The sequence below is a fragment of the Lathyrus oleraceus genome, chromosome 3, assembly GCF_024323335.1.
Source record: "Lathyrus oleraceus cultivar Zhongwan6 chromosome 3, CAAS_Psat_ZW6_1.0, whole genome shotgun sequence".
Taxonomy (NCBI): Eukaryota; Viridiplantae; Streptophyta; class Magnoliopsida; order Fabales; family Fabaceae; genus Lathyrus; species Lathyrus oleraceus.
In genome coordinates this window covers 116,738,884-116,751,930 of record NC_066581.1, presented here as the reverse complement: position 1 = coordinate 116,751,930, position 13,047 = coordinate 116,738,884, and the positions used below count along the sequence as shown (strand labels likewise).

General features: G+C 33.1%; 1 protein-coding gene across 1 annotated transcript; it reads left to right on the top strand.

Annotated features, from left to right (window-relative positions):
* The first annotated feature begins 7,647 nt into the window (after positions 1–7,647).
* On the top strand, positions 7,648–12,260 carry LOC127125698 (glucomannan 4-beta-mannosyltransferase 9). Its single transcript, XM_051054499.1, has 8 exons — positions 7,648–8,508; positions 8,606–8,704; positions 8,951–9,203; positions 10,433–10,543; positions 10,668–10,918; positions 10,997–11,196; positions 11,321–11,515; positions 11,713–12,260. Exons 1-8 carry the CDS (start codon positions 8,176–8,178, stop codon positions 11,873–11,875), a joined length of 1,605 nt encoding a protein of 534 aa, XP_050910456.1. The 5' UTR covers positions 7,648–8,175; the 3' UTR covers positions 11,876–12,260.
* The last annotated feature ends 787 nt before the right edge of the window (positions 12,261–13,047 follow it).

The window sequence follows — 13,047 nt, the reverse complement described above, 5'->3', positions numbered from 1 at the left end:
GACTTCTTTGCTGCTTATCTGTAACTGCTCTCTTTATTAATATCAACCTTTTTTGCTATGTCTTTTTGATTCTGACAAAAAGGGGGAGAACTAAAACAGCTCTGATGGAAACATAACTAAATCTTCTCAAAGCACTGCAAACATTATTAAAAATTTATTACTAAATCAATGACTAAAGATATACAGGAAAGTAGCTAAAAGCACTAAACTAAGGAAGGTCCGGTAAGAACTTCTGATCTATCTAAGGATCTAACTCAGGGGGAGTCCTCTTCCCTATCTGATCTGAGAAATTATGTACTATTTCACCTCTACTATGTATTGTTTTGTCATCATCAAAAAGGGGGAGATTGTAAGAACAAAGTTGGTTCTACAATGTATCTCTAAGATTTTGATGATAACAAAGGATGAAACAAAAATGGTACTCTAACGAAATTTTTCTTAAGTGTTCATGACTCTAATCAAACAATCAAATAGATAAAAACATTAGATACAAAATTCAACTATCAGATGTTGCTCAGAGGAAACGCGTCCAGAAGGTCCTGACTCTGATCAACACAGGTACCAGCAAATTAGAAAGAAGTCAGCAACTCTGGCAAAGAAGACTGAATCCAGACTCTGAATCTAAAGAAGTCAAGAGCATAGAGAAACTTTGATGTGGTCAGATAAAAGCAACCTCTGAAGTTAAACTCTGACTAACAAGACTCTGATACAAATTCACCAGTTTAGAACGCATAACCATGAAGAAATCTGGTTTTGGAAAGAAAGTATTTCTAGAAGGAAATTATGACGCGCACAAAACTGTTTTAGAAAGAAACAATGAGAGTAATGACAATAAACAGTCTTCAATGACCAAGATCCTGTCATCACTCCAACGGTTCTTCTCAACTCCTATATAAAGGACTGAATACTTCACAAGAGAATACACCTGAGACACACAAGAATACAACAACTCTTATTCATCCTCTCTTTCATTTTCACAAGCTGCTGCTCTTACGTGAAAAACTGTCGTTCCTATAACTCTGTAATATTTTATTTTTTGTTAGAAACACATTGCATTACAAATCATATTATTGCTAAGATATTTCCTCAAGTGACTCTGTGCAGTTTTAATACTTGAGAGGGCTAATGGATTATTCTCTTAGACGGTTGTTTGTGTAATCTTTCAAATTAGTGGATTAAGTCCTTTTTGAAGGCGAAATCACATTGGCTGGGTGGACTGGAGTAGCTTTGAATTCAATCGAACTAGTATAAAATTATGTGTCACATTTTTATTCTGTGTGTGTCTAAATTCTGTAAAAGTTTTTATTTTCCAAAACAATTCAAACCCCCTTTCTTGTTTTTCTCTACCTTCAATGGCCCCCCTTTGGATGTACTCTTAACTGTTCCCTTTTATTAAGGAGATTATTGATCGACTACATTTCCAAAGTCAACAAGGACTTTCTCTCATTTTACTTCCATGTTGTACAGACTGCAAGGGAGGCCCCATTGGATTTCAGTCCAACAACCCAATAGTTAAGCGAGGGGCGCCCTAATCTAGGACTTTGTTAAATAGGACACTACAAGTCGGCACACTCATCATCCGATCTAGATCAAGAATCATAGGACAAGCTCTCATCTTATTTTTCCCAGGCTATATAGGCTATTCGACCTTTGGAGATTTTTCCTTTCATCTTGTAGGATTCCTTATCTTTCTTTTTATGATGTTTGGTGAGACTTTAACAAGTGGTTCTAAAATTTCCCAATTTTCCGCACTCGTAAAAGGTAATATCTGAAGGAGAAGGGCGATCCAAAACGCAACGGAATTTAAAAAAATTCTCCTTTAGTGATCCTTATGGATGAGCATAATCAGTGATAGAATCGTTACCTCTTATGGTGATTGAAACCTTTGATGCAGATCTACGGAGCGATCACGAACGTTGAACGGTGACAACGCCTCTACTCAGTCCACACGAATGGATTCCTTCAATCTCAGTGCTAGCTGCTACGAATGAAGGCTTTGAGTGAGAGAGAGAGAGAGAGAGAGAGAGAGAGAGAGAGAGAGAGAGAGAGAAACTAAATTGCAACTACACAAATGCTTTTGCACAAGGGTTCTATTTATAGAACCACTTGTGTGGGCTGCAAGCTAAAAAGCCCACTTAAGTGTATGTGGCCCATATCTTATAATATGCCAAAATCACTTAAACGCATGGTACCTTACCATATTTCATATTCTACTTAAGTACACCGTACCTTACGATGTTCTACAATTCACTTAAGTGCACCGTACCTTACGGTGTTCCTTAGTTACTCTATCTCTCATCAATCCGTCCTTTTGTGTGTGACCCTGTACGTTTTCGCGGCATTGGAAATTATATTAAATCACATATTTAACATAATAAACAGTGAGCGGTATCTAGCAATACATCACTGCTACCCAAGACACGAAAATGTCATGTGATTTGACAAATCCTTTTGTGATAATACTTATGTGTACAATTACCCTTTTGCCCTTAAGTCTATATTGAACACAAGGCATAGACCGTGTCATCCTTGTCCAGTTCAATATTGGGCCCATAGACATTTATCCTGTTATGCAGGATGGGCAAATTCCATCTAGGTCACTCATGTCCCTCAACATGCTTCGTGGAGTATCCATTAACTGTCTTTATGGTCATCCAGTTACGGACAATGTTTGATCAACAATAAGGCACTTGACTCTACATCTAGGGTCCATAGTGGTTTCAGGTCGAAGGGTGGTATACACCATTATCACCATGAGAATAACTTATGACACTTTGCATAACATTCTATATAGTATTCTCATAGTGGGTCAATCCAGTATAAATATTACTCTTAATATTCATACCTATGTTTAAGACTTGATAACTCCTTATCCATGATCCATGAGATGTGATCATCAGTCTATATACATAATAGTCTTAATGCTTTAATGTTATCCCACTTTACAATAAAGCTCGACTACGGATACTTTAAGAATAATGTCTTATGTTTAATGTGATCTCATGATTAAGTCACACTTGATACATTAAACGGACTAGCTATTCTAGGGACTTTATTAAACAAACATAATAAAGAAAAAGCCTTTTATTATTAATAAATAATTCGATACAAGTACCAAAAGTATTGGCCTCTAGGGCTTACACCAACAATATCATCATCCTTTTTCTTGTGTTCTTTCTTAGGCGGATGAGTATTTCTGAAATTTACTAGTCCTTTGTCGCTATGTTTGAGCTTGTTTCTATTTAAGTATCTATTGTAGCGTCTGACGAATAAACCTATATCTTCCTCTTTAGAATATTATTTGTCCGAGTTGTCACTTTCTTCCTTTGAATTCTTATCTTTAGATGGCGAAGCTTTCAAATAAATATCTTGTTTCTCTTCTTTTCCTTTCTCTTTCTTTTTAGACTTTACTTCGCTATCGGCGAGTCGTTTCAGCTCATTCTCATGCTCGACTAACTTTCCAAACAGTTTTGTAATATCCAAAGTATTAAGATCATTAGATTCTTTGATAACGGTGACCTTTGGTTGCCACTCCCTGCACATAGATCTCAATATTTTGTTAGTATAATCTTTGTTAGAAATGTTTTTGCCCGGGTTGCTTAACTTGTTAATTAGGTGGAGGAGTCTAGTTTGCATGGAATCCACGGATTCTCTAGGTTCCATACGAAATAATTCAAACTCCTCTGTAAACATATTGATTTTAGAAATATTGACGTCATCCATCCCCTCAAAGAGAGTTTGGAGAGCGCCCCACATACCTTTAACACTCATATGATGTGAAATGGAGTAGAATACTTTCGCGCTTAAAGCAAAGATAAGTATGTCCCTTGCTTTCAAATCATATGAAGTCTTTTTTGGTCTCATCATTCGTCCAATCCTTAGGATGTTTGACAACGTCATCATCACCCTTAGTGATATATTGTCCCTCGGTGATGGCACACCATAGGTTTTTGTCAACTGATAATAAGTGTACATACATCTTCGCTTTTTAATACATTTAATTTTTTCCTTTGAAAGCAAGTGTTCTATTATACACTCCCTTAGGATCATCATCATCCTCCATATTCACAACTTTTGGATGTCGATTAGACACAACCAAAAGACCAACTCTTGATTCCAATTGTTGGGTGTGAATAGGGAAGTAAAAAATAGTCTAGAGGGGGGTGAATAGACCCACATTAAAGAAAATTAACCGCTTTTTCAAAAAGAGTACCAAAATTTTTCAATAGATGCAAGCAGAAGGTTTGAAGTGAAAATATTAAAATTATACGTTTATTGAAACTTGCTCACGTTAATGCTTAATCAATTTCCAAATACCAAATAATGGTTTTTATGATGATACACAAGGTATACGAATTCAATTGTATATTTCACGAGAAGTGATTATACAATCATTCAATTTCAACAAATTACAACTTCAATTATTTCTCAAAATTCAATCACCAATTCAGCTAGATTAGGCACTAATTCTAACCAAACCTAACCTTACGCAAAAAACCGCTACTAATTGAATAAATGATAAACTATGCTAGAATAGAAATACCTAAGCATGCAAAGTCCTACGAAAAATAAAATGCGAGAGTAAGGGAGAGAGATGACACCGGAATTTATAGTGCTTTGATGTTCTTCCTCGCTTTGCCTACGTCCTCACTTTTTTATTTGACATATATTTGCAAGAGTTCATACAATTTCCAATCTATAATAATGTTGAGAAATATAAAATCTCCTATCAGGATCTTAACTTGTATACAATATAATGCCAAACTCTTATGCGTAATCTTTACTCGATCAACGCTTCTTGAATCTTCCAATATCACCAATTTGCTCCAAGCCTTCGTGTGTAGCAATTAACCCATTGATCCTACTGATTCCTTTAGCGATGAATTATTCAAAGATTTAAGAAGAACTCTGCCTTATTTGTAGCCTTCCACACAATCACTATTAAGGCAATTTGGAGAGAAGATCCTACTTCTTCTCATTTGAATTTGTCAGTACTAATGATAACAACCTCAATCTTGCAAGCTACATGAAAATCTCAACCAAATCTTCAAGAACGGTTAATTTCAAGATTGTGTCTCCTTCTCAATGACATGTCTCTTGTTATCAAGGTATTGAATCAAACTGAAGTTGAAGATGCAAGAGTTTTGTTGCAAGTGTTTTGAACTTTCAAAAACATAGGGTGTTAATTTTTCACAGAATCACATAAAGAAATGGTTATGGACTTGTTGATTCGTTACATAAAAATGATAACAAAAAGGTTTTATATGTGATTGAGATTAAATACAAAATATGGTTGAAAAAGTTAGTTAAATTCGAACCAACAGGAATACATGGTTTGAGTCATAGAACAAGTGAAGTGGAATAAAAGAAAAACAAAGTTTCGACCCATTTTCAGTTGATTCAAATCAAGAGAAATGTTTGATTCGAATCAAAAACCTCGTGATGCAAATCAAGTGTTAGTTCTAATTCGAACCAATTCAAGCAGAGCCAACTGAAAAATGTGAGAAAACTTTTTTATTGGAATCATGTGTAAAGTCTGATTCAAATCAAATGAACAAGAGGTGACCAAAAAATGCCTTATTCGAATTACGTGTAAATTTTGATTTGAATCAAAGTGTTTGAAAACTTTTGGTTTTCCCTTGTTCAATTTGACTTGTATTAGGATATGTGCTTGATTCGAATCAAACACACAGAATCTCACATTTTCACAAATTTCAAAACACTTTGAGATTTTTCTTTCCACCTAACTAGAATCAATAATATATACGACTCTTATTCCAATGACTCATGCAATTTGAAAGAAAAAAAACATCATGATCAAGTTCAAACCTAACAAAAGGTTTATGCATGCTAAAAACGAATCATTTCAAAACATGATTCAGAGAGGTGCAATCATGAAGGAGACTCAATAATTGAAAGTAGATCAAAATAAAAGTGATAAGACAAGCAACAAAATAACTGTATTTCAGTTGCTCCCCATGAATTTATTAGGGACATGCAACTAAAAAAGTTGTCATAAAATATAATATTTGCAATAGTGTTCCCTAAAAAAGCCTCTACAACTGCATCATAGGCAAACCATTTGTGGCAACATTAGGCGTGGTGGCCTCTTCAGTCCACTTAAAATGAATTATCCAAATGTTCAAGATGAGCCAATGTTGATATGTGATGACTTGTTTGCAGCACGAAGGATACACAAGACTTTGCAACGCGACCAAAAGAGGAAAGATAAAGAGAATGTAATGGAAATCATTATGGCCTCCCTCGCCAAGAAATTGAGAGAAATGGCGATCAAGCCGCCAAAGGAAAATATTGGTGTCCCCAATAGGTATGACACGAATCATTCTAATTTGATTGGTACACAGGACAACTCTGAATGAAGGGTAAAGTTGGCCACAATGCACCACACCAACACGTCCAGATACCAATAAGTAGTGACTATGTCACTTGGTTAAGTTTCTTTTTATCGTGTGCATAAAACACACTTTACATAACACTGTAATATCATTTTCAAAGAGAGTGAATCGATTTTCACCAGATTTTTTCCTTATGATCACAAAGGATACGCACGATCGATGGGTGTTATCGCAGACACCACAGACGTACAACTAAAGCAATTAAAACCTCATAGCAAAACTCACATGGATAAATATCACGAAACGAAAGTGATGATTAAGGGCTCACGTCCCTTTGTTGCTAGCCTCTCCAGAACATAGACGGTGAATTCCCGCTATTTCAATCTTAAATCAAATTTAAACTTGAGAAAAAGAAAGTGAAACATATCTTTAATAGAGAACTTTTCTCATAAACGTCCAATAAAATTAATGAGCAAGATATCGAAAGCATATATATATATATATATATATATATATATATATATATGTATATATATATATGTATATATATATATATATATATATATATATATTATATATATTATATATATATAATATATATATATATATATATATAGATATATATATATATATGTATATATGTATATATATATATACATATATACATATATATATATATATATGTATATATGTATATATATATGTATATATGTATATATATATATATATATATATATATATATATATATATATATATTATATATATATATATATATATCTATATATATATATATATATATATATATATATATATGTATCTATATATATATATGTATATATGTATATATATATCTATATATATATATATATATATATATATATATATATATATATGTATCTATATATATATATAGATATATATATACATATATACATATATATAGATATATATATACATATATATATATATATATATATATATATATATATATATATATATATATATATATATATATATATATATATATATATATATATATATATATATATATATCATTACAAAGGCAACAAAGACACACCAAAATAAATAGTGTTTGCTTTATAAATATGAATAAATTACTTTTTGTTTCTAATTTACTTATTAAATTTTTTTAAAAAAGTGTTTTTTATTATTACAAATATCTAATATGCTGGATGGTGTATTGATGTTCCCCATTTTCTTAATAAGCCGCACACATGTGGTTGAGCCTTCAACTTACTACTATAAAACCCATTCAAGAGAGAGAGAACAATGCAACATTTAAATGTACTATACACAACTCCTAAATACAAAACATTCTCTTCTCTTCCATTTCCTTTCTTTTTCCATTTCCTCTCTTTAACATTTTCTTTACTTCTCTTCTTCTGCTTGTTGTAAATGTCTTGTTCTGCTTCTCTTTTCATTTGCTTACACAAACAGAACATTATTTAACTTTTCACACAAGTCTTGTTTTGTGACAAACCTTCTTTATTTCCATTTCAGAAGAAACATAATTAGCCTTATGAAAAGCTAACAAAAATTGTTTGTTATTTTTGAGATCTAGCTGTGGTTTTTGTTCTCTCTCTCTCTCTAGAGTAGTAACTCACATTGTTTTGCGTGGACCAGAAGTAAAACAAAACAAAAACATTTATGTTTCTTTACCAAAGTTGGTTCCTTTAAACCCTTTTGGATCTAGTAGTGTTTGTTGTCATATACTACCATTATTCACATCTTTGTCTTGTTGAGTTCTTGTCATTCTTCTCTTTTGTTTTTTTGTGATAAAAAACTACTACTATTCAAATGGATCGTTTTTCTTCTACTACTACTACTATCCCTTTTGCTTTTCATGGAGCTAAAGATGACATCACCATGCAATTCTCTTTGATTTGGACTCAAATCAAAGCACCATTGATAGTTCCATTATTGAGAATATCAGTGTTTTTGTGTTTGATAATGTCAGTGATGATGGTTATTGAGAGGGTTTATATGGGCATTGTCATTTCTCTTGTGAAACTATTTGGAAGAAAACCTGAAAAACGTTACAAATGGGAACCTATTAAGGATGATATTGAGTTGGGAAACTCTTGTTATCCAATGGTTCTTGTTCAAATCCCTATGTACAATGAAAGAGAGGTAGTACTTTATTACTTTAATGTAATTGAACTTTGTTAAACATGGTAATTAAGCACTTTTAAAGCTTGATATTATTGAATTTTCTATTAATGTATAGGTTTATCAATTGTCAATTGGAGCTGCATGTGGTCTCTCTTGGCCTTCTGATAGGATCATTATACAAGTTCTTGATGACTCCACTGATCCAACAATCAAGGTAACCACTAAAAGATCTCCTAGCATAGTCAATTCCAAAACCGTCACAAGATTTATGAAATTCCGTTACAGTTTAATCATGACAAAAATAAAAATCTTTTTTAAATACTATTTAATTATGACATATAAGAAATTTTGAATCATGTACGATAGTCTGTCTCATACGTCCTCAAAAGATTGCGGACGTCTCTGATCAATGATGTGGGAATTGTTTTTGATATTTGTGGTAACAAAAAAAATGATGTAGGAGTTGGTACAAGTAGAATGCCAAAGATGGGCAAACAAGGGTGTGAATATAAAGTATGAGGTTAGAGACAATAGAAATGGATACAAAGCAGGAGCACTAAAAGAAGGAATGAAACATAGCTATGTGAAACAATGTGATTTTGTTGCAATATTTGATGCTGATTTTCAACCAGAGTCTAATTTCTTATGGCGCACAGTGCCATTTTTGGTGCATAATTCTGAACTTGCCCTTATTCAAGCTCGTTGGAAATTTGGTAACCTTCTTTCTCTTTCTCTTAAGTTTCAACAACAACAACAAAAAAAAACATTATACTAGATTTATATTTTGGGTTCTCTTAATTGCGGCTTCACTTGACATAATCTTAGTATAATGTCTTAATTAGATAGTGATTTGTTAAAACATAGTATTAAACTGTCGGTGGGTTAATGTGGGACCCAGTTTGTGGTTGAACTACTACTCTGCAAAAAGTTGCAAACAATAAACATGATCACAATCTATGGTAGTAGCTTTCGTGGTTGCCTTGTATTGAAGCCACATATACTAGTATGGTTTTATTTTATTTTATTTTTTAATTAATTTGTATAAATAAAAAAGCATAGCAATTAAAGTTTTTCTTGTTTTGAAGACAGTTGTAAGGAAAAGTTGTGAACTGATAAAATAATAATAATGGTTTTCACGTACTATAATGATTCATTTATAGCATAATATTTTTGGCTGTCTAATTCTGTGGCCAAAAAGTTAGATCAAAACTTTATCGGGGATGATACGACGGGATCTCTTCCAACTTAACCAAAGATCTAGGTTCGATTCCAGACATGGGGTCGTAGGAGTGTTAAATGTCTCTGCAATTGCATCCAGAAGATATTTGGAAATAATGTCATAACAAAAAAAAATGAAATTATAATATTTTAGAAAGACTAATGCTAAGATGTGCCCCAAGGGCACAAGCTAATGATACATTTATAGAAATATTCTCTTGGAACGCGTGTATTTGATTTCTTGAAACTTAAAATTTTATTTTATTCCACACAATTTTTTTAATAGTAGTAACCTTAACTTGTGTTCCAAGGACATAAGTTAGCTAGAACCTTTTAGAAAATGTGATATCTGGGTTATGATGGTAAAGAAATTGAAGAATTTGTGTGGGTCCAAACATTATTATTGTTGATTTCTGGAGGGCAATAGTTGAAACATGCGTGTACAATATACTATTTGTAAGGGCATTTCTGTCAAAAACAAGAAAAACACAGTTGTTTGTTAGTATTATTATGGTTGTTGTTCTTGTCGTCATCATTGTTGTTATAGTGCTTCGTCCTTTACTACTCTTCTGCTAACACAGACAATTGCACATGTAAATTTATTGCTTGTCTCATTTCACTCTTCTATCTATTTATCTCTAATAACCAATGTAGTTACATTAGTAATAAATTTCAGTCCACCTAAGATTGTTAACTATAAGCAAATTTTTTTTTGTTATTTCAGTGAATGCAGATGAATGTTTAATGACCAGAATGCAAGAGATGTCACTAGATTACCATTTTACCGTTGAACAAGAAGTTGGCTCTTCCACTTATGCCTTTTTTGGCTTCAATGGTAAATAATAACATATGATGTCAATTACGTGTCTGGTGTCTCTGTCATGTGTCACAGTGTCGTATATGTTTGAGTGCTTCATAGAAACTACCTCATTTTTTAATATTGTTGTGAATTACCATAGGGACTGCGGGAGTATGGAGAATTTCAGCTATGAATGAGGCTGGTGGATGGAAGGATAGAACCACAGTTGAAGACATGGACTTGGCAGTTCGAGCTAGTCTCAAAGGATGGAAATTCTTATACTTATCAAACTTGCAGGTGAAAAACGAATTGCCGAGTACTTTCAAAGCCTACCGTTACCAGCAGCATCGTTGGTCGTGTGGACCTGCAAATCTTTTCAGGAAAATGGTCATGGAGATTATCAAAAACAAGGTAAGGTTGTTATGGTAGTTTCCTAGAATTGTTTTCAATCTATAGATCATAACTGTAGTGTAATGCTCCTTAATGCAGAAAGTATCGCTGTGGAAGAAGATACATGTAATTTACAACTTCTTCTTTGTTAGAAAAGTTGTAGCACACATCAATACGTTTGTGTTTTATTGCATTGTACTACCTGCGACAGTTTTGGTACCGGAAGTGGTGGTTCCGAAATGGGGTGCTGTTTATATCCCTTCGGTTATTACTCTTCTCAATGCTGTTGGAACTCCAAGGTGTTTATTTCTCGAAACTTTACTTCTGGACACTAGTTTAGCCGAAGTTTCATGTAAATAGAAGGAAACTTGTTTTGCAAGTAAGTGTTTGTTGACTTGAATTTGGTTTGTTTGTATATGTTAGGTCACTCCATTTACTCGTCTTTTGGATTCTTTTTGAGAATGTCATGTCGCTACATAGAACGAAAGCAACTATAGTTGGTCTATTGGAGACTAGTCGAGTGAATGAATGGATTGTCACTGAGAAGCTCGGAGACGCTCTCAAGGTTAAAGCAGGAACGAAAGCACTCAAGAAGCCTCGATTCAGAATTGAAGACAGGTATAAATCGTTATTATGCCCTCAGTTATTTCATAGCATTCAACATATCAAATCTCAATGGTTGTCGCATAGATATTGCAGAAACATCAAAAACTTCGATAACATTTTCTTATAAACAAATGATTTGTAAATAGTAAATGTTTTATGTTACTTGTGCTTACCTACAATTGTCATCTTTGTTCTCAAATTTCAAATAGGATTCACTTGTTAGAACTCGGTGTTGGAATGTACCTCTTCTTTATCGGCTGCTACGACGTTATGTTCGGGAAAAACCACTTCTTCATCTTTCTCTTTATCCAAGCATTAGCCTTCTTCATCATGGCATTTGGATATGTTGGAACCTTCATTCCCAACTCATAGAAGGACTTGGCATTTCTTCACTCAACGATTTCATCTTCTGTTGACTCAATCACAGTTGTAATATAATGTGTTTTCAGCGTTGTTAGTTTAAAGGAAAAGGTTGTTATTCTTTGAGGTTTTGGATAAGGGTGAGTGACTTTTGAAGAGTTTAGTTTTCTTGTGAATATTCAACAAAAACATAAAGAAATTATATTAAGTCCTTCTCATGGAAGGTAAGTCCTCTGAATAAGAACAAGGCAGCAATCTCCTGGCATCAATCCTCATGGAAGCAATAAGGTTTTATTGGATGGATTGCTTATAAGATTTTGTAGTTCATTGTGATTTCATTATTTTTTAAAAGGTGTATTTGTTGGAAGAAATAAGCAGCTCCTAGAAATTGATTAAATACTTGAGTTCCATTTTGCATAACATTTTTCTATGTGTGGTGTTTTAATTTATAATATATGGAGTTATAAATATTTAAATCAAGTGAAATCAAAGATAAATAAAAGCTAGCACTTTTGCATTGATGAGGCAAATTGGTTTGGTTTCTTCATGCATGTTCTCAGATATCTTGGAAGAATGTCTAACTCGATCGGTCATTTGGAATGATAGTGATCAAATATAGAGAATATGATTATTCCTTCATCGTCATTTTGAAGTTGCATATTGATGAACCGAACAAGTCCAACTGAGGTGATTGACGGGATAAGATACTGACATTTACAACCTTTTTTCTATCACATTAGTTGAGATGACCATTCAATTGTTCCTTCAAATCACGTAGTGTAACATCGATATTGATCATAAACAAATTTGATTTCCCTTTATTGTTATAAATTGCAGCTAGCTTAAAGTTCACTTTGATTGGATGAGTTTATTATTTTGTGTCGTGAATGAAAATGAATCAAACACATTAATTCATACATACTTTTGTGTTTAAACACAATGCATATGTACTTGTATAAAAGTATAAGTGTGTGTGGTATCACTACGTGGGTAGGGGATACTCAGTGGTCTTAGTAAATGATGATGGTTAGGACTTGTCTGTGGCAGCAAGAGATCCTATTTGGTGATGTTTACGGTGGTAAGAGAGGGATAACTCACGTGCGGTAAGAGAATTTATGTATAAGTGTTATGTTCAGGGTGTAATGGTTTGTCCCCTCAGTCCTAAGGTTGAAGTATTTATAGAG